General features: G+C 40.7%; 5 protein-coding genes across 9 annotated transcripts in view; 2 read left to right on the top strand and 3 right to left on the bottom strand.

Moving 5' to 3' along the window:
* The first annotated feature begins 49 nt into the window (after window positions 1–49).
* Window positions 50–4,896, top strand: LOC143431720 (vacuolar protein sorting-associated protein 18 homolog). Of its 2 annotated transcripts, XM_076908660.1 has the most exons (19): window positions 50–155; window positions 217–400; window positions 467–630; window positions 714–890; window positions 998–1,045; window positions 1,294–1,483; window positions 1,558–1,679; window positions 1,756–1,968; window positions 2,041–2,157; window positions 2,224–2,336; window positions 2,414–2,525; window positions 2,596–2,778; window positions 2,843–3,160; window positions 3,227–3,362; window positions 3,431–3,652; window positions 3,721–3,872; window positions 3,951–4,048; window positions 4,108–4,422; window positions 4,639–4,896. In XM_076908660.1, exons 1-19 carry the CDS (start codon window positions 75–77, stop codon window positions 4,700–4,702), a joined length of 3,009 nt encoding a protein of 1,002 aa, XP_076764775.1. In that variant the 5' UTR covers window positions 50–74; the 3' UTR covers window positions 4,703–4,896. The 2 variants fall into 2 exon arrangements, with proteins under 2 accessions (XP_076764775.1, XP_076764776.1); XM_076908661.1 differs by lacking the exon at window positions 998–1,045.
* A 97-nt stretch (window positions 4,897–4,993) lies between these two features.
* On the bottom strand, window positions 4,994–6,860 carry LOC143431749 (putative 3-methyladenine DNA glycosylase). Its single transcript, XM_076908692.1, has 5 exons — window positions 6,768–6,860; window positions 6,457–6,598; window positions 6,176–6,385; window positions 5,901–6,110; window positions 4,994–5,382 (listed from the first exon to the last, which is right to left on the bottom strand). The coding sequence occupies exons 1-5, from the start codon at window positions 6,858–6,860 to the stop codon at window positions 4,994–4,996; spliced, it is 1,044 nt and encodes a 347-aa protein (XP_076764807.1).
* Window positions 6,861–7,467: 607 nt separating this feature from the next.
* LOC143431748 (odorant receptor 82a-like) lies at window positions 7,468–13,999 on the bottom strand. The gene is made up of 5 exons (XM_076908691.1): window positions 13,791–13,999; window positions 13,411–13,717; window positions 8,086–8,346; window positions 7,603–7,966; window positions 7,468–7,518 (listed from the first exon to the last, which is right to left on the bottom strand). The coding sequence occupies exons 1-5, from the start codon at window positions 13,936–13,938 to the stop codon at window positions 7,468–7,470; spliced, it is 1,131 nt and encodes a 376-aa protein (XP_076764806.1). The 5' UTR covers window positions 13,939–13,999.
* A 511-nt stretch (window positions 14,000–14,510) lies between these two features.
* LOC143431687 (facilitated trehalose transporter Tret1-like) overlaps window positions 14,511–25,765 on the bottom strand; it is a 349,669-nt gene continuing 338,414 nt past the window's right edge. Inside the window, exons 2-6 of the mRNA XM_076908615.1 lie at window positions 16,994–17,105; window positions 16,559–16,738; window positions 15,645–15,841; window positions 15,247–15,553; window positions 14,511–15,173 (exon numbers count right to left, since the gene is read on the bottom strand). Coding sequence (XP_076764730.1) covers window positions 14,548–15,173; window positions 15,247–15,553; window positions 15,645–15,841; window positions 16,559–16,738; window positions 16,994–17,069 — 1,386 coding nt within the window. The 5' untranslated portion in view covers window positions 17,070–17,105 and the 3' untranslated portion in view covers window positions 14,511–14,547. The remainder of the gene's footprint in view (window positions 15,174–15,246; window positions 15,554–15,644; window positions 15,842–16,558; window positions 16,739–16,993; window positions 17,106–25,765) is intronic.
* LOC143431674 (uncharacterized) overlaps window positions 19,591–25,765 on the top strand; it is an 85,194-nt gene continuing 79,019 nt past the window's right edge. For all 4 annotated transcript variants that reach the window (XM_076908596.1, XM_076908595.1, XM_076908594.1 and 1 more), the window contains exon 1: window positions 19,591–19,792. The gene's annotated coding sequence lies outside the window, so the exon portion shown is untranslated. The remainder of the gene's footprint in view (window positions 19,793–25,765) is intronic.

Here is a 25,765-nt window from a genome sequence, read left to right as displayed (position 1 = left end):
CTAATTGGCTTAAGCAGAACGAATACATTTATTTTCGATCACAGCGAAGTAAAATAGTAAAATAAATTAATAAAATGACGTCGATGTTTGATCAGTACGAACAAGCATCTCAAAGATCGAAACAAGTGTACGCGCCACTGATTCGACCTGATATTGTAAGTTTATGTTTAAGCTCGTACATGTATCAGAGAAGAAAATTTCTGACTCAATTTTTAGAGTACGACTGGATTTATTCAAATGAAGTTTCAAGACGACGGGCCAATCTTTATAAAACAAAAAGTTAATTTTCTACCACCGGATAAGATCTTGCACCTTGTTGTTAACAATAATATCATTGTCATCGCTATGGCTAATAATATCCTTTTACGTATCGATATGAAACATCCAGATTCGCCAGAGGGTAATATTCGTCTGTAAAACAGTACTACGTAACAATATAAGACATAAACCGAGATATTTATTTCAGAAATTGATATATCCAAGTATGTGGTGAATATGAAAATGTCAGGACTGTTCCTTGATCCCTTGGGCAATCATTTATTGATAGTTCTAACTCCAAAGTTCGCTTATTCGGAGAATATTCCACCAGAGGTATTTTACTTACACAAAAAAACGACGAAACTGAAACAGGTAAATGCGATGGATAGGTAGAAGAAGCTGCGCTCTATGTGTTATTTAAAAAAATATCTAATCTTCAAGATTTGTTTACGTAGGCAAGTAAGTTCAAAGGACACGAGATTACTGCCGTCGGATGGAACTTTTCGAATTCTTCTGAAACTACCACAGGTCCAATTCTCTTAGGGACTTCGAAAGGTCTTATCTTTGAGACGGAAATTGGTTTGGATGGGGACAAAATATTTAATACTAGCTTGGAGCAATACTGGCGTCAGGTATAAATAAAATATAGGAATTAATTCTTAGTATCATTGTCAGTAAACATTATCATTCCATAATAATAGATACATGTCCCTTATATCACTATTCATTATGTCCAAAGCTTCCTAACTATTTACCTCTTTATGGTGCTAAAGAGGTAGAGGGATTGGTGAGTTAGAAATTATACTTTTTGCATGTATAACTCACTTGTACGCTAGCAAATACACGTATCAATTTCTGAACTTTCAGCAATGTAATAGGATAATACAATAATAATAATTTCCTCATTTTATGATACATATGCTTATCGATATTGCGCTGTTCTCATATCATACCTAGTCATACCATTTATCATAATCTAACGCAGTATTGTATAACGTTATTATACGGCCAAGATTTAATTATCCTTTATTTTAGGTATTTGACATAGGAAAGAATAGTAAACCACCCATTACTGGCTTAGAGTTTCATAGAATACCAAATTCCGATAGATACGTGATCATCGTTACAACTTTAATGCGAATTTATCAGTACATTGGGGTAGTTCAAAATCCGGATGAAAAACCTTTGCTGCAACAAGTTTTCAATAAATATTTAAACGAACAGGGTAAAGTTTGTACTATATACATTTTTCGTTAAATCATGTTTCTGTGATAATTATCAAAGAGATATTTTTTACAGAAAGCTTTAACGAAGTCATAAGTAATTTGCCTTATTCTAAAATGCAGTTCCATTACCCAGCACTTGGTGCTTTGCCAAAATCTTTCGGTTGGTTAACCGAAACTGGCATTCAGTATGCTCAGGTATAATCAATATTTAATATATTTTCCATATACAAAGCTTTCTACATCTATTTTTAAATAATGTGGGTTCGTTCAGTTTGATCCAAAGGTAGATCCAAAAAATGTGTTAATAAATCAGCAAATGTTAAATTATCCTGAAGCAAGTCTGATGGCGAGCGTCTCCAAAACAACTACTGCACCACTGTCCTTCGTTTTAACAGAATTTCATGCATTATTACTTTATACGGATCGTGTGAAAGGCATATCACTGTTGAATCAGGACTTGATATTTGAAGACATTTACAACGATGTATGTACAATAGTATCGATGTATCTTTTACACTCGAGTAACATTATTAAATAGAAATTTTTATTTTTATAGACTGTTGGGAAATTGCTTAATATTACTAAAGATTATGTAACACGTTCTATATGGGCTTACAGTGAAAGAGCAGTGTTCAAATATAAAGTTAACAAAGAAGATAGAAATGTTTGGCAGGTAAAATTAATATAGTTAATGTAATTGTTCAATATATTGACGAGTACATTTATTTTATTTAAAAAGGTTTACGTTGATAAAGGAGAATTTGAACTTGCGAAACAGTATTGCAATGATAATCCCGCGCATATAGATCAAGTGCTTGTAAAACAAGCAGAAATGCTTTTTAAAAATAAGGAGTAAGTTAAATGTGTACAAATTTGTAATTTACTGTTCCAAACAGTTATAGCATTCATTTTTGCATGCCACTTTATAGATATGAAAAAAGTGCTCTCATCTATGCAGACACTCATTCATCGTTTGAAGAGATTTCCTTAAAATTTCTTCAAGAATGGCAGATAGAAGCTTTAAAAACATTTTTGAAAAAGGTATTGCACCAGATACTCTAAGATATACTGTGAAATGTTTAAAACATTTTTATCTCTCTTGTCTGTTTAGAAACTTGAAGGATTAAAAATGCAAGACAAAACGCAAATAACTATGATCGTTGTATGGGTAGTCGAATTATTTATGACCCAAATGGGAGCATTACGGAGTAGAAACACATCATATTTGCACGATCCGCAATACTTAGAGCTGCAGAAACAATTTGATAGTTTTCTCGCGATACCAAAAGTTGAGGTACAAAAATACAGTATACTTAAACGAAACTTGTTGTGCGGTACAGAAGAGATTATAATTTTAGGAGTGCATAACAAGAAATCGTAGCACCATATACGATTTAATGGCAAGTCATGGAGATAAAGACAATCTCATTCGATTGACTATAATGCATTACAATTACGAAGAAGTGATACGCCAGCATTTATATAAAAATAATTATTTAGAAGCTCTGGAAGTCTTAAAAAGTCAAAACAATAAGGAGTTGTTTTATCAGTTTGCTGGTATCCTCTTGCAAGAGTTACCACGCCCTGCAGTGACTGCACTAATATCGCAAGGTTCTTCGTTAGCACCTTCTAAACTTCTTCCAGCTTTAGTATCTTGCAATAGTGATGAAAAACATGTAAGACATTTGCTTTACTTCTTCTTCAGATTTTAGAGCCAATAATTTACGAATGGTTGGTTACAGGCAAAAGAAATAATCAGATACTTGGAATTTTGCATTTATAAATTAAGTTGCCAAGAACAAGCAATCCATAATTTTCTATTGTCTTTATACGCTCGTTATAAACAAGATGAAGTAATGCGGTATATTAGTTCTCAAGGTAATGTTCAAAATCTACATATTTTTATAGTTTCCCCTAATGAAATAATATTTACAATGAAAATTTAGGGCAAGATATAAATATGGTACATTACGATGTACACTATGCGTTACGATTGTGCCAAGAACTTAATTTAACAGAAGCTTGCGTACAGTTGTCAGCTTTACTCGGACTCTGGACGACAGCTGTTGATTTAGCTTTAACAATTAGCGTCGATCTTGCAAAACAAATAGCTGCGATGCCTTCGGATCATGACGATGAATTAAGGAAAAAGTTATGGTTAAAAATTGGTATTTATCGGTATAAAATAAAAATTGTACACCTTGTGCTCAGAGTAATACTTATGTTATAATTTTAGCTGAACATGTGGTCAAAGAAAAAGATGATATACAACAAGCAATGAAATTTTTAGAACACTGCGATATAATCAGAATAGAGGATATACTACCCTTCTTTTCAGATTTCGTTACGATAGATCACTTTAAAGATGCCATTTGCAATTCACTGCAGGTGAAATAATTCTACGGATAGTACATAGCTATTAAATATATATATACGCGTATTACTTACTTCAATTGTAATTGGCAGGAATATAATCAACATATCCAAGATTTAAAGGAAGAAATGCAAGAAGCAACAAAAGCAGCTGAACTTATTAGAAAAGATATACAAGAGTTCAGGACGAGGTACGCGAATAAATAAGCAATGATAAATCTTATTGTAATATTATCAAATCTTCTTTTAGATGTACATTTGTGTACGCAAAAGATACGTGCAACAGCTGTGATGTTAAACTATTACTACGTCCTTTTTACGTATTTCCTTGTGGACACAGATTTCACAGCGATTGCCTTGTAGCTGCATTGACACCAATGTTGTCAATGGATCAAAGAACGAAACTGGTTAATCTTCAGCGTCAACTCACCGCTATTTCTAATACCAGACCCGAGGATACTGCATCGGTCGCATCCGTATCTTTATCCACGAAGGATCAAATTAAGGCTGACATTGATGAATTAGTAGCCTCCGAATGTTTATATTGTGGGGAACTTATGATAGAGTTAGTTCTTTTTACATTGTTCTCTCAGATTAGACACTTATCCGCTACATCCTCATCTGGCATCCTTATCATACATGCATATTGATTCAGTATAATTTCTTGGACCCAAATGCCATTGCACTAAACTGAAAAAGGCTGTACTAACTTATACTTTAACTATAACAATTAACAGTTTCACAAAGTGAGATATATTAAAGGCTGGTAATCATATTGCAGGTCTATAGATAAACCATTTATTGAAGAAGAAGATTACGAGAGAGTAATGAAGGAATGGGCATAAGTATTGTTTGTTTTTAAAATACTCTTAAACATATGTACATTTACTCTATACACTATATATATACTTTATTACATTTATCATTTGTAACAAATAGAGAGTATACATCATATTTCCTTAAATGTGAGAAATATTTATTTTATACATGCAATGTAAGTACTTGCAGCTCTAAAAATAAAAAGCCCGTACAAATTTTAGATAGTACAAAAGGTTCAGTTCACGATTTTACATGTGTAAGTAATTTCTGCAATATTTAGAAAATGTAGATTCAATATATGTTACACCATTAATAATTTAATTCAATTTCAATTGTAGCTCAGCCTCTTTATTTCGTTTGCTCACGGCTTTATTGCCGTAAATATAATAACGTAATGGTTTATTCGTCCATTCTTCGCCATAATTGTCTATTCCTATCCTACGGCATTTGACTACGTTCAAGTCCTCTACCTCATCATCTTCGATCCATAAACCTTTCCAAGAGCACAAGGAGTATTTGCTATGGTTTTTAGTGAGTTGAAAAGCTATACATAATTTTGATGGACCATTGCACAATTCATATGTTTTTAAATTCTTCAATAGTTTTTTAGGCGCACTCGATGATCCCTTCCACGTTCGTTGACTGGTCATACATTCAGTACCTTCTAAGGGTTCAACTGCTCTTATTAAAACGGCACACCCCTCACCTAAAATCTTACCAGGTGATTTTTTAATCAGAGAATACTGTATACAAAGGATTGAAAGTTATCAAATATCATAAGCATATTCTTCAGATTTAATATCTCTATCATTAACACTAGAACTTCCTAGCACATAATATCTCCACACGTTTCTTTTGCTATTGTCATCAGAATTTACTGCTACAATAGTAGTTGATTTTATATAAGGGTCACACTCTATCCACAAATCATTACAATTGTAAATTTTTTTCTGATTGAAGCTTTCTTCTTGAATAACAAAAGCTGTACAAATTTTGGTCGGACTGTTACAAAGTTCGTATCTTTTAAAGCTTTGAATATTCTTTACAATTTTCATTTGTCTTTTTTTTTGGTCCGATTGCATGTTTCTTAATAATTCCATATAATCAAGACCGAGCATAGGTTCCACTGCTTTAATCAGTACGTATGCTCCTGATTCTAAATATTTTTTAATGAAGTACCAATACATGGGCTTTTACCATAATGTGTACTCATTTTCTACTCACCTTGGCTAGATATGTTGAAACAATGGTACATTCCGTACGTCATGTACACATATATAGTGCCTGGTGGCATGTACATGGGTATGTTACGTGGTGTGACTTTCTTCTGATATGTATGGGATGCTTTATCAATTATTCCAAGATACCCTTCTGTTTCAACGATTCTACCCTTCAGAACAGTTCCATTCTCTAAGCAACGGACCAATATCTTTCCTGAATTAGTAGTAAAGAAGTTTTAAAGATACATTTTAGTACTCTGCAGCAATGAAGAATATTACCTAATAAATTTTGTGCTAATTCTTCGCAGGGACAATCAAAAAACGAATACGGTAGTCTATTCGAGCTTATTTCTTTCTCCCATGCAGTTAACGGTGGATCTTCCAACTGTTTCAATTCCTCTTCCATCATTTTAAGATCCACCACTGCTCTGGGTTTGTTTTTTGGAGGAGGTGTGTTCGGTTCGAGTACTTCATCAATCTTTTTGTTTCCTATACATAAATAAATCAGGTAAAAATATGCCTCAAATACTATATGCTGATGTTATTTGAAACAAACTTACTGTCTCTCAAACTTTTTAAGTTAAGTTTAGGTTTTTGCTTCTGGTTGTTATTTTGAATACTTTCTGATGGCAGTTCCAATGTCTCTACTGTATCGTTTAGTTCTTGTAGATTTTTACTCTGGACCAGTGAACGTGGCTCATCCTAATAACAATTTCTCATTAGATTTATGAAGAATTTAATTAGAAGAGATGCGCGCGAAAACATTCACATTATTGAAAAACGAAGTAACATTTTATTTAACATTATTAGTTAATGAGTAAGTACAAAAACCGAATAGTCTATTTTGTAAAAACTTTTTTAATATATAAACCTTTGATTTTGTTGTGTCTTCGTTTGTATCACAGTCATCGCTCCTTCTTTTTCCAGCAGAGTGTGCCTTCGAAGTGGATCGCGTTCTCTTCATTAATGAAATACAAGTTGCGAAACGGTACAGTACAAAATTGTCAAGTATTCGTCGACCAATATTCTCTACGAGAAATACAACTGTTATCGAATTGCATAGGTTAGACTACCACACGAAAATCTAACAAACATTTCAAATGGAATGAAGTCTCCCGGCAAAAACGCAAATGTAAACTATCAGTGGAGCCACTACGTGAGAAAGCAATTCGAATAATTCTTATTCAAACTGTGTATCGCTTTTGTGGTTCGAGATGCGTTGAACGAGAGAAAAAGAAGCCGCTTGTATGGTAAATAATAAGATGAATCGCTTGTAAACGAAATTTGGCTACAGAAAATTCATTAATACGTACGATTGTTTAGCGTTCCACGATTGAGAGGTTTTAAACTGGATAGTAGTACGGGCAACATCTACGTTCGATTGAAGAACAGTGCTAGGTATAACAGAAAATCAAAATTTACTTCTTTTATCTCAACTACAATCTAATCTTCGAGCTATTTAACGAAGCTACTACGCGATTATGAATGTATATTCGACTATCTTCGATGGGAATTGTTTTTAATGCGAGCGAGATCGTAGATTGCGTTCATCGTTCCACTGAAGTTTCCTTTTATTGCATTTGTCGTAACAGAGTAAAGTACGAGGCGGCTGTATTGAATACCTGAAATCAAATTTGTATATTTCTCATCGTTTACTCTGCAAATACCACGTTGCTCGTCGCAGAAAGGAGCAACGAGTTACTTACGGTCGTTAACGTGTGAATCGACAACGTTTGGAATGTTAAAGCAGTGATACTGCAATTTCGTTGCGCTCTGACGATCATGATGCAAAGTTGCCGTCGATAAATGGGCGGTAAATTATACCACGGTATATTAATATAGATTATGTGTCCAATTTCCAGGCTTTCCTGGACGAGAATCTCGCCTGGCCAACACCACAAGAGGAGCTGCACCCCCATCGAAACTAAATACGATATAAACTTGAGTAGATCGGCGCCTGCTGTTTCGTTTTCGAGCACTGCGTACCCGCTCAGACAAAGTTCTATTCCGCTCGTCAGAATTTGCATGAAAATAATGGGTGTTAATAAATTATTCACGTCGTTCACCACGCTGTGTAACAAAAGGAGAGCAACAGAGAAGGTATATAGAGATATTGCACATAAATTCTAACGGATAGGGCGAGAAAGTAGTCGAGGGAATAACGAAAAGAGAACGGAGAGGAGAATTACTTGATCACGCGTTGGTGATGACGAATGCATTTGATCAGATCCGCCTCTAATTTCTGCAGATAATTAGGCTTGTAATTTATTTCAGTCCCGATGTTGCGAATCCATGTGTTGATCAATTTGAATTGACCAGACACGTGCAAAATCGTGGTCATAAAGGAGGCATCCAGACCAGAAATCGTAGCGGCGCAAATCATGGCTGATATCACTTGATAAATGAATGCGATCTCGAAACTAGGAGATGCTGAAACGTCTGTTCCGTACCTGAATATTGTAGGATGTAGGCAAAAGTTAAATATTTTATATATTCGCATACGGTAAAGAATAGAATGATACGATTATTGGTTTCCCTATGTTTATGCTATTATTTTAATTCTTTAGTTACGGCAGAGGCGGTAATAAATGACCAGTTTGAGCACTTTTCACAGAGATGGCACCAAGGTTGGTACCATCTGTCTCACTTTTTCTTATAGCTTTCTCATATATCTTTCTCTCTCTTACCTTTACAGCGGGAAATATACAATAAATTACAACATTACTGAAATGTACAAGAAACTACAATAAAACTAGTAAAATATACAAGAAATTACATTGAAACCTTATAATAAAATATATGAGAAATGACACTAAAATTATATATATTATATATTGACATCATATAAATAATATTCCTTTATGCAATTAATATGTAAGGTATAGGAAAATTTTATTGGTACATATTTTATTACAATATTTTATTGTTATATATATATTTTTATTACAATATTTTATTGATATACATATTACACTCCTTAATACTGGCAATACTTCTTACAACACTTCTCATAACACTTGTTGTGCTTCTTACTCACTTGTTAAATGCATGAAAACACTTTCTCTTCAACTTCAAGCACTGCACTTCACTTCTTCGCTATGATGTATCTTCCTTATGTTGATCTTCGCTATGATGTATCCCTCGATGAATTCTTCTTTCTTCAGCTGTAGAATCTTCATTGTTGTCCCTAGCTGAAAGGAAAAAATTTCATTGTGTCGCCAGATTAATTATGAGCCAAGCAGGGATTTCGCAAGCGCCAGGGTAGGGTCGCCAAAGGGTTGCAAGGGTAGGCTGGGGGACACAGCCACGGTGAGGGGCAGGGCAGGGTACAAAAATTGGGTAACATTCGTCTAAGCAGGTGATTCAACCTGTCATAGACGCATATCCAAGAAGAGACGAGCAGAATCGTCTAATTTCACCCTCGAATTTTTTTCCTTATATGCAATCAGGTGTCAATTTTTCTTGCGAGAAAGATCAATTGTTTTAGCCACCTGGCGATCGCGAGATTAATTACATTAACTAGTATAATAGCTGCTATTGTATGCGCATACTATTATACGCTACTATACTATTATTTGCGCTATACGCTGGACCCCTGCAGTGTAGCTGCATCCACCCGAGTTAGGTTAAAAGATAATGAATACTAATCAGATTCTTTCATTTCGATACACAATGTCTTCATTATACATATTAAATAAAACGAGTATTTATTATGTACGAAATCATAAATTAACGTATCGAGTGCATAGTATTTCTCTTTCAATAAGTTGCATGTCTGGTTAAATTACATTTCAGAACGAGCATTAATTAACAGAATAAGAATAGTATGCTATTAATGAAATATATTTTCATAATTTTATTGCAATTTATTGCATATTTCAGTAATTTTATTGTAATTTCTTGTATGCTTGCCGCTTAGCGTAAGAGAGAGAAAGATATGTAAGAGAGCTATAAGAAAGAGTGAGACAAATGATTTTATTTCCATTGTAGAACCCCTGGCGCCATCTTTGAGGATAATAGTGACCAATCAGTTTGAGCGCTTTTCACAAGATGGCGCCAAAGATCGACACTATCTGTCTCACTCTTTCTCATAGCTTTTTTATATACCTTTCTCTCTCTCTCTAACCCCTAAGCGGGAAGCATACAATAAATTACAATAAAATTGCTAAAATATACAACAAATTACAATAAAACTATTGAAATATACAATAAATTACATTACTGAAATATAATAGATTTAACTTAGCCTTTCGTTTCATTTTATTATAATAAGAACTGTGTTCTCTTTCGTATTAGAATATTTTATTAATAAAAAGTGCGATATTTTATTGATAGAAATTAAAATATTTTATTAATAACATACTGTTCTTATTCTGGTAATTAATTTTCGATCTGAAATGTAATTTAGATAGACATGCAACTTATTGAAAGAGTTATACTATGCACCTGGTATGCTAATTTATGATTTCGTAAATAATAGATACACGCTTCATTTAATATGAATAATGAAGACATTCTGTATCGAAATGAAAGAATCTAATTAGTATTCATTATCTTTTAACCTAACTCGAGTGTATACAGCGCTGCAGGGGTCCAGCGTGTAGCGTAAATAATAGTATAATAGCATATAATAGTATGCGCACACAATAGCAGCTATTATACTAGTTAATATAATTAATCTCGCGATCGCCAGGTGGCTAAAACAATTGATCTTTCTCGCAAGAAAAATTGACACCAGAAGGTATATAAGAGAAAAATTTCGAGGATGAAATTAGACGATTCCCCTCGTCTCTTTTTGGAAATGCGTCTATGACGGGTTGATTTCGTTCTGTCGAAATCCCTTGATTAGACGGAAGTAACCCAATTATATACCCTGGCCCAGCCCATACCCTGTACCCTGGCCATGGCTGTGATCCCCAGCCTCTGATTTTTGCGACCCTTTGGCGACCCATATCTTGCGATACCCTGGCGCTTGCGATTCCCCAGCTCTACTAATACTGAAATTTCTTCCTTTCAGCTAGGAACAACAGTGAAGATTCTTCAGATCAAGAAAGAAGATTTCGTCGAGGGATACATCATAGCGAAGACCATCATAACGAAGAACACCATAACGAAGATACATCATGAAGAGAAATGAAGTGCAGTGCAGTGCAGTGAAGTGAAGTGCAGTGCAGTGGAGTGCAGTGGAGTGAAGTGAAAATATATCATAGCGAAGAAGAGAAGTGAAAGTGGAGTGCAGTGCAGTGAAAGGTGAAGTGAAAGTGCAGTGCAGTGCAGTGAAGAGTGGAGTGCAGTGCAGTGCAGTGCAGTGCAGTTCAGTGAAGAGTGGAGTGAAGTGAAGAGTGGAGTGAAGTGAAGTGAAAAAATACATCATAGCGAAGACACATCATATTGAAGACCATCATAGCGAAGATACATCATAGAGAAAGACCATCATAGCGAAGAATTAAAGTCGAGTGTGTGAAATAAAGTGAAGTGTTTTCGTCCATTTAACAAGTGGGTAAGAAGTGCAACAGGTGTGAGAAGTGTAAGAAGTATTGCCACTGTTAAGGGGTATAGTAACTATATCAATAAAATGTTGTAATAAAAATATATGTAACAATAATAAAATGTTGTAAATAGAATATGTACCAATAAAATGTTGTAATAAATAAAATATGTACTCATAAAATGTTTCAGTAACATCGGTGAATAACACGAAGTGGATTCTACTTGATCTTCAGAGCTGAAAAGGAGTACACGCAGAACAGAAACGCGCACACACATGTATTATACACATTTGAATATAAAAATGACATAGAAGAATATAATTGTAATTGAAAATATACGTACCATTTATATACAAGTAATACTTAATCATATCAATTAGTTTTATACATATATCTTCATGTAAAACACATAATATATATAATATTCCACTCTACACATTATTTTATTATCTATACAATGTTAATTGTGAATATTATACTACATTATATACTGAAATATTTGAATTCTTGTCATAAGAACGACATTATTGCATAAATCTCTTTCTTTCGAAGCAAAATTCAACTATCACAAGAAAGAAGTATTATTTATATGATATAATATAAATAAGATATATAATTTTAGTGTCATTTCTTCATATATATTTTATTATAAGATTTCAATGTAATTTCTTGTATATTTTACTAGTATTAATGTAATTTCTTGCATATTTTACTAGTTTTAATGTAATTTCTTGTATATTTTACTAATTTTAATGTAATTTCTTGTATATTTTGCTAGTTTTAATCTAATTTCTTGTATATTTCTCGCTGTAAAGGTAAGAGAGAGAAAGATATATACAAAAAACTATAAGAAAGAGTGAGACAGATAATACCATCTCTATTGCAGAACCCGTGGCGCCATCTCTGTGAAAAGTGTTCAAACTGTTCGCTCAGCAGTATCGACAGTGAAGTGAACTACTCAAGAACTACTGGCGCCATCTCTGTGGATAGAATAGAAACTACTTCTTGAGAAGTTTCAGCGTTTCTCCAACAGATGGCGCCAGTTTTTGCCTTGTTCACTTCGCTGTCGATACCGCTGAGCGAACAGTTTGAGCACTTTTCGCAGAGATGGCGATACGTGTTCTCGAGCAGGTGGGTAACATCTGTCTCACTCTTTCTCATAGCCTTTTTCTCTCTCTTACCTCTACAATTGAAATTATAAAATAAATTCTAATAAAACTACTGATATATTCAATAAATTAGAATGAAACTACTGAAATATAGAAGAAAGTACAATGAAATTACTAAAATATACGATAAATTACAATAAAAATACTAAAATATACAACGAATTATAGTGAAAATATTGAAATATACATTTTGAAAGCAACTTTGTCACTGTAAGTGCACTGTGGTGTTAATTGCACCGTGTGACATTATATATTTATGTTATTTATTAATAATAAGTACTACATATTCTGCAATTTTAATAGAAAAAGAGTTTTTAAACTTTTATTGTACATCATCATATTATATATTATTTTCATGACAATTTAAACAATTTTATATGTAATTGTTGGCTAAGAACAACTAAAATATCTGTCAATACTCAATATATTAAACATCTATTGAGTTCTGACGGTTTTAATTAGTACAAAAACGCAGTAATCCTGTATCACTGCTTAAAAAAATTCATAATCACTCACATATAACACAAATAGCTATGAAAAATGATGTCACAGGGTGCAAGTAACATCACAGTGCCCTTACTGCGACAAAATTGCTTTCGAGATGTATATTTCAATAGTTTTTCTGTAATTTATTGTATATTTTAGTATTTTTATTGTAATTTGCGACCAATGCGACAAAATTGCGCATCACAGCATCGTCTACGCAAAAAATTCAGCCACAGAGTACGTGTAAACGAAAAAACCGTGTACTGGCGTTAATTGAAGGCTACTGCGGTTGCTTTTGCGGTAACTAAAGGGTTAAATAATCGGACAATCCGTGGGAAAATGTGTTTAAGTAGATAAATACGAGTTTTACCAGACATCGAAAGGCAAATGTCGACTCGCGAGAGCGTTGCTAGCATTATAGTCAATTCTGAAATAATCGATAGCCGCAGCAATTGAGAAGCTGATTACATTGCACATGCAGGATATATAAAAAACAATCGTACAGATTCGCGCTTTATATGCGAGCTCCTCGTAGGACTGCCTTTCTTTAGGATCATCCGACGAGTCCCACAGGCTACGTATCTCGTTATAAAGCTTGTACGTTTCCTCCCTTCTCGCTATCAGATAAACGATTTTGAACAACAACTGTCCCAAAGTAGTCAGAACGCATCCCACTCCTGGTCAGAAACGAAAATTAACTCGTTTCGTTGATAAAAACGCGAAACCCAAAGGAATTCTGCTCGAACTTACCGGCTAGGACTCTGATGTCGCCCCAATTCGACGCTATCGCCATTATTTCCGGTACGAACACGCTATTAATCGCTGTCAATCCGAATATCAGGCGGGAGTACGCGAATGCTTTGCTGCACGTCGAACTTTCCTCGTCGATAGGCCACATCCCAGCCACGCTACAGAAAATCTTATTCGGTAGTATGTAATAATCGATCGACGACTTGTGCATCTCTCTCTCTGCTCGCGACAAAACCGGATGCGTGTCTGTAAATGAAGTCACTCCCGCCAGTGAATTCTTTATAACCGTATTATAGACTAGATACTAAAACACGAGGTTTTATTCGCGTTACCCCTTTGACAGGAACAACCTGCAATATTAATGTCATCGTACCGCGTACAGTCCTCTATATTTCATCCGTTTTTTGATTTATAGCTTGACGAATAATGATCTAAGTACAGGAAGAAAAATGCAAATTGATGCGGTAACATTGAAATTTTTATGAACCCAACATACATCGAATCGAGGCAGTATGAAAGAGTCTGTGGTCTTTATTTCTTGTTCTTCGATAAAACCAAGTTTCACGACGTTCATGTACAAAAGATACAATTGATAACAATATCGTGTGGTACAATTAGTAATTAACGTAACAAGTATCGCGTGAAGGAAAGTAAAAATTGGCCAAGAATGAACGAACCTTCGAGTGGCACTGTTGCTATTGACAAACTTACTTTTAAGACTAAAACTGTTGAGAAGTTGAAAGACTCTAAAGTGATATTACTTTTTTATAGAGTGTTGAATTTCTAAGAGGCTCTTGCCAGCCGTTTCTGGGATCAGAAAATAGACGTATGGCACGCAAAACAGTACGCCTACGCTGTAAGTCCAATAGACAAATTTATCACCGACCAAGTCTAAGAAAGGCTGATAAGACTTAGCGCTGGCGAAAGACAATAACGCGTTGGTGGAGCTCACAAACAGCGACGCTATGTTTTTCATATTTGCAGTGAACATTTCGCCTAGAAGTGTGCTTGGGATTGGCTGCAATCCTGAGCAGGTGGACAGATTGAACATCAGTAAAGCGATAATGGGTAGCCACGTGAGACTTATGGGGTCGTACTCGAGCGAAAGAAGATGGAAATGCAGTCCCAACAGTGCTAAGGACATCGACGTCCCTGTCGCAGATATTATTAACAGACACTTCCTACCGATCTTATCAATGAGATAAACTGCAGTAGAACCAGCGACGATCATCGAAACTCCAAGTACCATCACCACCAGGCTGGGTTGCACGCTAATTTTACCTTTAGTTAGAATAATCTCCGAGTAAGAGTTCATGGCGCTGTATCCACTGACGTAGGAGAACGCGTAGACGCCAATCACGACCAGGGGTTTCTTGAAATTACCTGGAATAGAGTAAAAGGACAAATCGATGGTCTTAATTCTCGCGAGACGGTTTAGAATGGGACTCGTGAGTACTTGGCATGAGAAACTCCTTCAGTTTTAGGAAAATGTTAGTTTCAGCGCCCTCGATGAATTCCTGGAGGTCCTGCATCTCTGCTTTAACGTCAGGCTTCCGCCTGAACCACCTCAAGGACGCCTCTGCCTTCTCAATATCCCCGTGCAGGAGGTGGTGGTAGGGCGATTCGGGTATCCAACTGAAGAGGATCATGAAGAGGATATTCGGGACGAGGCTCACGTAGCCGAACATCTCGATGGACAGATAAGGACCCATTACATTGCCCAAGAACATACCAATGGAAGACGCGTTCACGTTCATGGATATCTGAGGACGTGACCACATGTACGACTTTTTGCAGGATCGAATTTCGCATTCTTCCGCAGGGTCTACGAGTGTGAGTTAACTAAAAATTTACCAGCGAGCCACGAATTCTCGGATCAGCGATCTCGCTTAGGTACAGAGACAACGAACACCAGATCATTCCAGATCCGATTCCAGAGCTGAATCTAGAGGTGTAAAGCCACGTGACCGACGTGGCGCAAATGCAGCACACCCAACTGATCACCAACGGCAGCCCACCGAGCAGAAGCACCCTCTTTCGTCCAATCCAGTCTGAAGATGACGTTGTCACATGTTAAAGTCACATTTACCTGAGAACAAGATCACCACAACTCAGGACCAATGATCGTTCTAACAAGTTCTCTCGAGGCGAGTCGTGGCTGGCTTGTTCTTATTCGATTCTCGATCGACAATTGTCGATCGTCATTGTCTCTCTGGCATGCTCGTGGCTGCATCGTGCGCTGTAAGAGAGGATCGTTCGGGTCAGTTAAACAAATTCCACGATTACGTACAGACGAATCGAGTCGAGCATTTTTAACCTTTTTTTCGCTTTGCGGACGAGGCAGTTTCGGATTAAAAGCATTCTGCGACCTGGGGTTCGCTACCAGCGGTAGTCATCGAAACGGGCAGAGCACTTTCCTGCGCATTACGCACCGAACGGAGATACCGCTTAATTATTCACTGGCTCCGGTTATGTGCCTCCTCTGCATCGAGCGCGCGCTATGCGCTTCGCCACTACGTGCGGATGTTTTAAGCAGATTTGTGGTAATGTAGCGTAACGATGATATCTTTGTTTAATTGCGACCGCGTTGCAATTAAATCGACGCGAACGAACGCTGCTTTTTGTATAATCAAGCTGGACGATACTTTTGTTCAAACAAATCACTTTCAAACGCGAAACAGTATGTGCGTGTGTGGTTTGTTTCAGAGGGGATGCAAAATGAATGGACATGACGAGGTGAGGTCTCGATGACAAAGAAACAACTTTACCTTGACACAGTGCGCTGAGCAAAGCCCCGACGAGCCGACCGAAATTTAAAAGGGACGCCACCCAGGACGCTTCGGTGTCTGTCAGTCTCAAAGGCACGCTCGCTTCCGTTGACGTGAGTTGAGCCAAGTACGGCGATGCCCAACCATTCGCGAGACCACTTCCGATAACAGCTAAGCTGACTGTCACAAACGGCCATGAAACAGTTGTGTTAACGGACGCGAGAGTAATTTCATTAGCCCATTCATAGACATAGCTCTAGAGGCGGCTTGATATACTGGCTACGGCGCATTCTGCTGCGCCAGAGATTATATTAGAGCGTCTTGATCAAGTTTCACGTTTAACTATACAGACCGTGCACTTGAACTCTCGCGAATGCACAGGGTGTGCAACAATGCTCGTATCGAAAGTGGCATTAAAATGGCAATTGTACTTACGCGTGCAGGTGGCTAGCCACTGGGGCCAGATTTTAATCCTTTCATCTTCGTCCTTCTTCAGATTCTCCGTAGACATCTGGATCCTCAGGGTTGAACGAGATGCGATGCCTGCCTCGTCTGATCGGATGAAGTTTTCCCAACTGACTCATGTAATTCGCGAAACTTCTAGCGCGAAGACATCCGTCGAGATCGGATGATTTGCATTCCGATAAGATTCGCGATCGTGATGTATTTATGGCCCACGTGTAAGAGTTTGATCACCATGTATGTCGCGTGTGTTTGTCTTTCGAACGCGGTGGGTAAAAAGTCATTATCTCGGCGGTTTCCATCGTCTGATTTTTCTTATCATCGGCTATTCCTTCCAGGTTATAGTCAGATTGCAGTGCGAGATGTCTGAAAAACATCGGGCTTGATAAATATTCCCTTAGCCGTGATTGACACTGTTTTGCACCGTTATCGCGAAACCACGTCACAAATAGCTAATGAAGACTAGCGAGAGTTGGGTCGAAATTTATTACACTTCGCCTGGAAGATTGACGTGTTAAGGTGGAGACCCGTCGTGGTGGTAGTAGACAAGTCGAGGGCATTACTTTAATTATAATGCGATTATTTCGTGTGCAATCTCGTTCCGTGGCAAATTCGTGACAGATTCTAACTAAGTCCACGATAGTGCTAATAATATACATTCTCTGCTTTTCAGAATGGAAAGAACGGTCAGTGTCGAGCTCTACGAGCATTCCAGATCCACGTTCACGAAGACAAGAGGTAAGATACATTCAGTCCAGAGCAAAAATTCGTTAAATCGCGTTGTACATTTGTTTGATGCGAATTTTCTTGTTAGTAGGTCGCTGCATTACCATACGACCGCATTCATCCCTTAAAATGAGGGATGGTTTGGCAAAAGTTGCGAAGAACCGCTGGCAGATGTCGCGACGCTCGACGAGACGGTACAGGAAGCCGTTCTCGCGTGGTCTCGGGCATTTCCGTCGTCGGGTCGCGGCTCCCATGCGAAGCTGCGCTCAGTTCGAATCGCGCAGCCGCCCCTATAGTTTGGTGCGCGGTTAATCGAAAGCGTAGGTAGCCGCGAGTTTGCACGAAACGGAAACGGTCTCGAACGAGCGGGGCTGGTATCAATAATCTTCGATATGAGGAGGAGCGGCGAACTGGAGAATGAGGAGGCTGCTCTGTCGCGATGCGAACGGTGCAGCTGGACACGCGTCGCGTGCATTTCGATTGTTATTGACGCGAGGGTTGGTTGCGCGGCCATGGCGGTCGTCGGGTCAACAGCTTAGTCGCCAGATGACGTTGCGTTCGTTTCGGTCCACCCTGCCTGCGCTGGAATGCCCTCACCGAGGAGCCTGTCGACGCTGCCGTCTTTCGTGGAGCTTTTTTCCACGCCACGATCAGGTGACCGGGCCAAGGCCCTTCTCAGACCCTTAAAGCCGTTCCCTACCTTCTAACGGACTACCCTCGAGCGGACGTAGAACCGTGGGAACGGATGCGGGACCGCACCAGCCGGGTGGTCCACTTTACGCGTACGGAGGTGCTGTGTTGTGTTGTGCACCAGAAGGCGGTTCCAGTGTCGTTCTGCTCGATCGTATCTCGTCGTTCTGCCTGCTGACAGTGGAATTTCGTAGGGGAACCCGTGTTGCTGGTGCGAATTCGGTGAACCGTGCCGCGTTCGACGATCACCAGCGGTGGGACGAGGAGAAGGACGCGGCGGGCGACCGAGTTAAAGCGGAACACGGGAGTGTCGTCCACCATTTTGGCTGCGCGAGGTTATTCGATGTGTGCATCATTCTCGTCGCACGTCCGCCGTTTCCCGTGTCCCGCAACGCGGTGGATCGTTCGCGATGCGCACGGAGCTGTCGCCCGTCTCGCCGATGGACGATCGAAAACAACGCCTGGGAAGGTAAACGGATAAGATGACCCCATAGAATTCGGAGCAAGGCGAGGGCTGTTTTGCTCGTCGCGATCCGGAGTCGCTGTCAGCTGGTCGTTCTCGAGCGGCAGCGCAGCGAATTCGCTGCGTGCGTGGATTCTGTTTCGAAACCGGACGTAACCAGAGGCTCGAGGATATCGCGGAGGACGATGCCGTTGGAAAGTGGGTTACTGTAAGTGTCGTGTCCCTGGTGTTTACGAGGAACCGACGATCGCTGGTGTCTCGCCATGATTCCGTGCCATTTTCCGTGGGCAACGACGAATCTGCGAGCAATTCGCAGCTGATCGGGTACGACGTGTGCGACAGACAGCCTGTGGGGTGCATCTCGAGTACCATTAACCTCGTTTCGTGGCCACCTCGCGGCGGACCAGCCTCGTACCGCGATTTTTCCACGGACTACCGTTTTAATCGCGGTGGACGCCCGCGAAGGGGCGAGTCCGCACGCTAATTCACGCGTGAACCGTGTCCCCTGTGTCGGAACGCGGGAAACGATGAGGGCATTCGCGGAGGATCGAACTGCGCGCGTTTTATCCTAGACGGACAAGAGGAAGGACGCTCCACGTCGATGCTCGATCAGAACGGCGGTAGTATTATGCGTGGTGAACCGTTCTCCAGGCAGAGGAGGAAAGGATGAACCGAAACGGCACGCCGCGATGAAGGCCAAGTGACTCTATGCTACTCTCCTCGCCTCCTGGATGGGATCCTCCGGAGTAGTTGCTGATGTTTCGTGCGATTATTCGGCTGGTGTGAACTGGTTTGGTGTGCTCGAATCAGTGCTGCGAGTGTGTGCCGTTTTTGTCGCCGTTCCGACGAGGATTAGGCGTGCTGCGCACGTTACAACGACCCATCGAGGACATGTGAGTAACGTTATCAGCGGCTCTTTCTTTCCTCGTTCCAAACTGATACGCGATGCTAAATATAATCGCGACTATTTCAATGTCCCTTATCGCTGCGGTAAATATGCAACGCGTATCGCGACGCGTTGAGCAAATACGAATTGGTTGACAGAGAAAGAGAGAGAGAGAGAGAGAGAGAGATACAGAGCGTCTAAGGGGAAATGGTTCGTCTACGGTTAGACACATTCCAGAGCCTGTAAAAAAGTGAATCGCGTTCGAGAGTTTCTCGAAACTCGTTCAACCCCCAATTACGAGGCATCGAAACGTACGTAGGAAAAAGTTTGGCGGCAGTGGCCGTCCATGTGGGGGCAACAACGGCTTCCATAGAGCGTTCCTCTGTTCCTCGAGAGTTGACGCAGTTGCTACTCCTTTATGGACTCGAACGGCTTTTATAGAACAACTTCCGCGTTACCGTCTTTTCCATAATGCAACGATGGACGCGCACCCTCGGATAGAAACGGCGGTTCTTCGTCGTCGCTTCGCTAAATAGTTCGCTCCTCGCGGTGGCCACCGTCGCGGGGGGCACGTTGAAAGTTTAATGCGAAATCATCGAACATGGAAAGCTGGCGGCATTCCAGTTTCGCCTGCCGTCTCTCAAATCCGTCCCCCTGCGAGCCTTTATACGATCCTGGCTCACGTAACACGTGTTCGGCTGTGTACGTGACATACGTTGCGGGCGCAGGTAGCTGCGCAACTGTTCGCGGGATTGAATTATTGGAAATGTAAATTGAAAGTCAACGTTATTTAGGAAGTTACTTGCTCGCCCTGGGGAAGATCGATGGAACAGTTTCTTAGAGCAGTTACATTTGTTGCTGCATCGAAGAAGCATCCGATTTTGTTGGACGATGGCGCGGAAAGTTGGACACAAGTATCGCGAGCTTTGCATTATTGACAACGAGTCGAGGAAGGGTTCGTTACTTTAGAAGAGTAATTAGAGAAAGAGTAACATCGGGGCACTTAAATTTACATTAACGGTAGATCTCTCGACGAGGTAAATGTCTTCGTAAAACTCGCCTCAAGGTTCCTGTTATTCAGAAAGTATTAAGTGTAAGGAAGCGGTGCAGAAACTTCGCTACAGATTCGCGTTATTTTATTTCATTTTTTTCAGACTGCAGATTAAGGCTAAAGTATCAAACTTCTGGATTTAATATAAAAGTGTTGATGCGTACAACTTTCTTAAAAAATGTGTTAAAACAGCCATGAATGGAGTTAAGAAGGAATTCTCCTACAGCGTCTTTCCTTTGGGCGACGTATTTGTAGGAAGTTAATTTTAATCAATGTCCTTTTAACTGGACCTTGCTTTCTAAGGAATCTCTGTCCACTTGCAAATTTAATCACGTTCCATGATGTTGTCTAATCTTCTCGTTCGATCCGTTGCCAGAAAAAGTCAGTTAACCCCATTGGCCGACCTATTTCGCTGTCAACTACTGCGGTGCCATTTATCGCGTGGCTCGCTCGATATTAACAATCGACTCTTCGTTCGTCATCGACGATATCCATGGATTTCTCTGCCTCGAGGTGGTCGCAGAAAAATTAGCTTAGAATCGCAGGCCTCGATACAATTGGAGGCGCTTGACCCCCAATTCCCGAAGCGACGAACTTCGTACTAGAGTTATAGATCGGTGAATCGAGTCAGTTGCTGAATGGGTGGCACTTTAATTCTTGGGACGATAGACTTCAAAGAAAGTTCGCAGCTGAATTGGCTCGCTCGACTTGTTCTATTCCAGATATTGTGCTCCTCGTAGCTGCGACGATTGTCTGCCGCATTTCGAACCCCCGTGCATCGCGTCGTCGAATAAAACAAGTCCATTTGGTCCCTTTACGCGTAATTCTGCAGACGCTGTTCAATCGCGGTACAAAAAACGGGTAGTTCGGTAGCCTGGGATGTTTAATTAGCCAATAGCCAGCCGCCATCGCGTTTTTTCCCCCCTCAGCCTTTGCATGATCGCGGCAAATTGAATAGTCCTCCTTTCGTTCCGCTCGAGGCATTCGTAACGCGAGCACTCCTCGTCTTTTCGTTCATTTTCCTCTCTTTTAATCGAGCCCGCGAATCTGAACAGCCCCGCCCGGGCTATTCGAGTTCGCCCGGCAATTTCGTTTGTCTTTAAATGCAATTTCGAGCCGCCCACCCCCTCTCGCCGCCCTTTGTTTATTACTTTTTAAACTAGCTTATTCTCCGTACACGTTTCAATGCGTGGGCTATATATACACTTCTTGAGAATTTAATATCGAAGTTGGAAAATATCGACGACACTCGAGGGACGCGAGTAGTGTCTTCGACGACGGAGTCTGTTTTAATTCGAGAGACGAATAGGTTTTGCATAGACGTAATTTGTTTGTCGCAGACGTTGCTTCATGGTCGAGGCGTGTTTCGATCAATTTCAGTGACGCATCGACACGCGATGTTATTCAGGAGCATGTCGTATATCGATGATAAGGAGCGTAACACGTGCTGCTCCTGCCAGATTGATTACTTACCCAAGCAATCCCGACTTTGCGCAGTCCCTACATTTATGTACACAACCCACCAGCCCGTCCTTCGTTAGCAGCGTTTGTCTACGGATTAATAATACCCGTGTCCCAGCGAAGTCTTTGCCAGAGTTGCATTCGACTGTTTACCGATTGTAAATACACCGATATGCACCAGGGCGAAACGGATTATCCTCGACGTTTCTTTCCGTAGAAAATGAATCGTCGCCTCTCTCGTTCTTTCAGAGCACACATCCATCGATTTACGATGCAAATATCGGAGACACCATCGCGCCATAAAAGATAGAAATTTCTGCGAGCACTACGACTCGCTGGATCGAACGGGCAGGGGGCGCGTTATCCAATTTCTGAAATAATCCCTGGTCGTAAGGGGGCGCGGTGAGACAAGTTTGTCGTAAAACACGTGGAATTTTAATGAACAAGTCGAGGAATTTCCGCGTGGAATAAAGTAGGTGCACGTACGCTCGGAAGAAATGTCTGTCGCGCGCTCGTGGATGCTCTGAAATTATATAGCGCGATGGTCCCGCGAGAGGAACTCGTGGAAGCGATGCCAGATGGGAAAGACGGTATTTTACTTTATTAGGAATAGGTACAGTTTTCTCTTGTCTTCTCTGCTCTAAACAATGGTACGTCCTCCCTCCTCCTTTAATATTTCGTCCCAGCCAACTAGGTTCGAGTAAATCTTTTCCTCCTTTGGGCTTTCCTCGACTGCAGTCCCGAGAAATTTTGATTGCGAAGTTATGACTCGCTCGGTTCCGCTGCGGATCCTTCTCAGCTCCTTTGGGAATATTTTATCTGACAAAATTGAACCAGCTACGCGATCTTTCACGCGTGGTCCTCGATAATTGCGCGGTTAACGCGACGAACGTTGAATTTCTGCTGTCCGCTTTCTAAATCGGGAGTTCAGAGGATTCTTAGAATATTTAGACGCGCTAGAGTTTAATTAAGAAGCGAGAGCAGACGGGATACGCGTATCGTCGACGCAAACGACATCTCGTTTGGGGGCGGACGATTCTAAAGGAGCTAAAAATTTGAGCATCACGTTGCGAATAGTTGACAAAGTCATTAAGGAACTCCGGGCCAAGTATCTCGCGTAGTACAGAGTTATTTTTCCATCCGCCATTATTAGATTCTTCAAGTGTTTCCTTGACCTGTTTGCGCCGGCAGTTTAACAGCAGTACGAGGCACGCTCGTGGCAATGCAGCCAGGCAACACGAAACTATTTCGCACAGTTATCGCCGTACGTAGCGGTTCCTCGAACATTGCGGAACAAGCGCACAGTGTTCCATATCATTTCGCGTTCTTAAATTCACCCTCTAACGCCCGTGCGGAACTTTCTCGCGGTGGCGTTCTTGTGAAACACGCGCGCCACCGTCGTCGCCGGAACTATTCCATTGAATTCCTTCTTCAGATCGCGAACGTCCATCTGCGATAATCTCCTCTTCAACAGGTTGACAAACGTCCGCGAATTTCCTTGAATATTTCGTCGAAACCCTTGTTCCACGTTCTCATCGATGATATTGCACGATCGAGCGATGGAGCGAGAGAAGAAGCGGCGATTTTTAGGTAACCTCGCGTGTCTCGCGCGTCGCAGACGGCGCGAAATTATTTTCCATGGGTTTAACGACCCCGATGGGTGATTTCCAATTCAAATATTTGCCTGCGCCTGATCCACGGGCTTGATTGACACACGTCGGGCACGGAATATCGCACGCTTCAAATACTATTATCGGGCGAATCTAACGCATCGTTGCATCGGCTATATTCTGCGATGAGTGTCGTTCCTGCCCAGAGCGTGTCTCGGTCTCGTTAGCTTTATGTAATCACGCTCGTCCGTATTGTAATCCGACAGCAATCTGCGGCCGCGCTAGAATTACCGTACGCTTCATTATCGCTCGATAACTGATCATTCCTCGATGGGACTTGGATTATCGCGTTAGAGCAGGAAGAACTCCGTCACGAGCGACTTTTTCACCAAATGATCGCATATGGGGGTGCAGTATTCTGACAAAGTTGAACGAACTTGAATAAATACTCTTCGAGCAGTAGAAGAGAGTCGTTTGGGGAGATGAAAAGTTGTCGAAGGTCAACAGTTTTCAAGATTCTTTCGCGAATATCAAGTTAATTAGCGGGATTAAAGGAAACAAGCTTCTTAAACTGTTCAGCATCGGCTGCGATTTCGAACACCGGCTTAACTCTATCTGCAAATATACATATAAATCGCGATGGATACCGTGGTCCTCTACGGGGCGGAGTTTCGCTCGCAGTTAACTTGAAAATTTAGTTATAACTCGTCGAAAGCCTCGGTCGCGAACTAAGCCGATTCCACCGTCGACTGTAAGATTTAACCGTAATTAGAAAACTTCCGCGTAAGAGAATGTTCCCCCCCCCCCCCCCCCCCCCTGTTTATTACTAATATCCGCGGGACCCTCTACGTTCTTCTCGAGAACTTTTAACGTCGGCGAATTATCAGGCTGGCCGCCCTTGGAGCGTGGAGAAACCGAAGCTTCTCGATTTTAGAGCTCGCGAAATGGTTCCTGCTCGAACTTTTACGCTCTCGCAGGCAGTTAAGCGGAGCGGAACCGTGGAAAGATGACTTCGATCTTTAGAAATCGGTAAAAATTGCTTCTCCCCTTCCTCTCGCGACTGAAATTGAAATACTTTCCAAATATGAGAGCAGCGTGGAGTTAGAGAATTTCTAGATGGCCACTCTTTCCGCTTATTTTAGTCGTAACGCGAATTAGCAGGAAATAGTAGGCTTCGTGCCTAGCAGTGATGCTATTCAGTGGCATTCATGGCGGCTGGCGGATGTAGGACGCATAGTTCCGCGGTCCACGGATCCTGTTGGGCCAGGCTTGGTTGGATGGTCGCGAGAACTCGATAGGACATTAGGATATTGCGAACGAACGAACTGCAACCGTTATTCAACGGGGAATCGAACGGCGCCCGTTGCACCCCTGCGACCTTCCTCGTGGCACTCGTTCCAATAATTCATCTCGAGGGCGCGCAATGGCCGCGTGTTGCGAGGATGCTCAGAGCAAACGAGCCGGCTCTGTCTTCAATGGAACCACCGATGATTCGAGGATACACAGGGCTACCAACGTTCAGAAGCACGTTAATCATTCGAAAAAGCGAAAGAACGAAAGATGATTTCTTGTTTAAGTCACTCGTATTTATTAAATGTGAACAATTAGTCTCTTGTTTGGCTATTTGAATGCGATACTCTGCATTACAGTCTGGCTAGAATGAAAATACCCTTTTTTACCTTGCATCATGTATTTTGTAGGACTCCTGTTATCTCGAATCGGTTAATTAAGCCGAAGGAAAAATTTGAACGGCAGCGAAGCAATTTGTGGTTGGTTACTTCGCAACAATGGGGGTTCGTGGTTTTCGTAACAGGAGCATCGGCATTGTTTGTCACGTTTACGTTCCCTTAGGGAACTT

This window comes from Xylocopa sonorina, unplaced genomic scaffold (assembly GCF_050948175.1).
Source record: "Xylocopa sonorina isolate GNS202 unplaced genomic scaffold, iyXylSono1_principal scaffold0014, whole genome shotgun sequence".
Classification (NCBI taxonomy): Eukaryota; Metazoa; Arthropoda; class Insecta; order Hymenoptera; family Apidae; genus Xylocopa; species Xylocopa sonorina.
The sequence above is the reverse complement of the archived record's forward strand: the minus strand, read 5'-3'. Positions and strand labels throughout refer to the sequence as shown.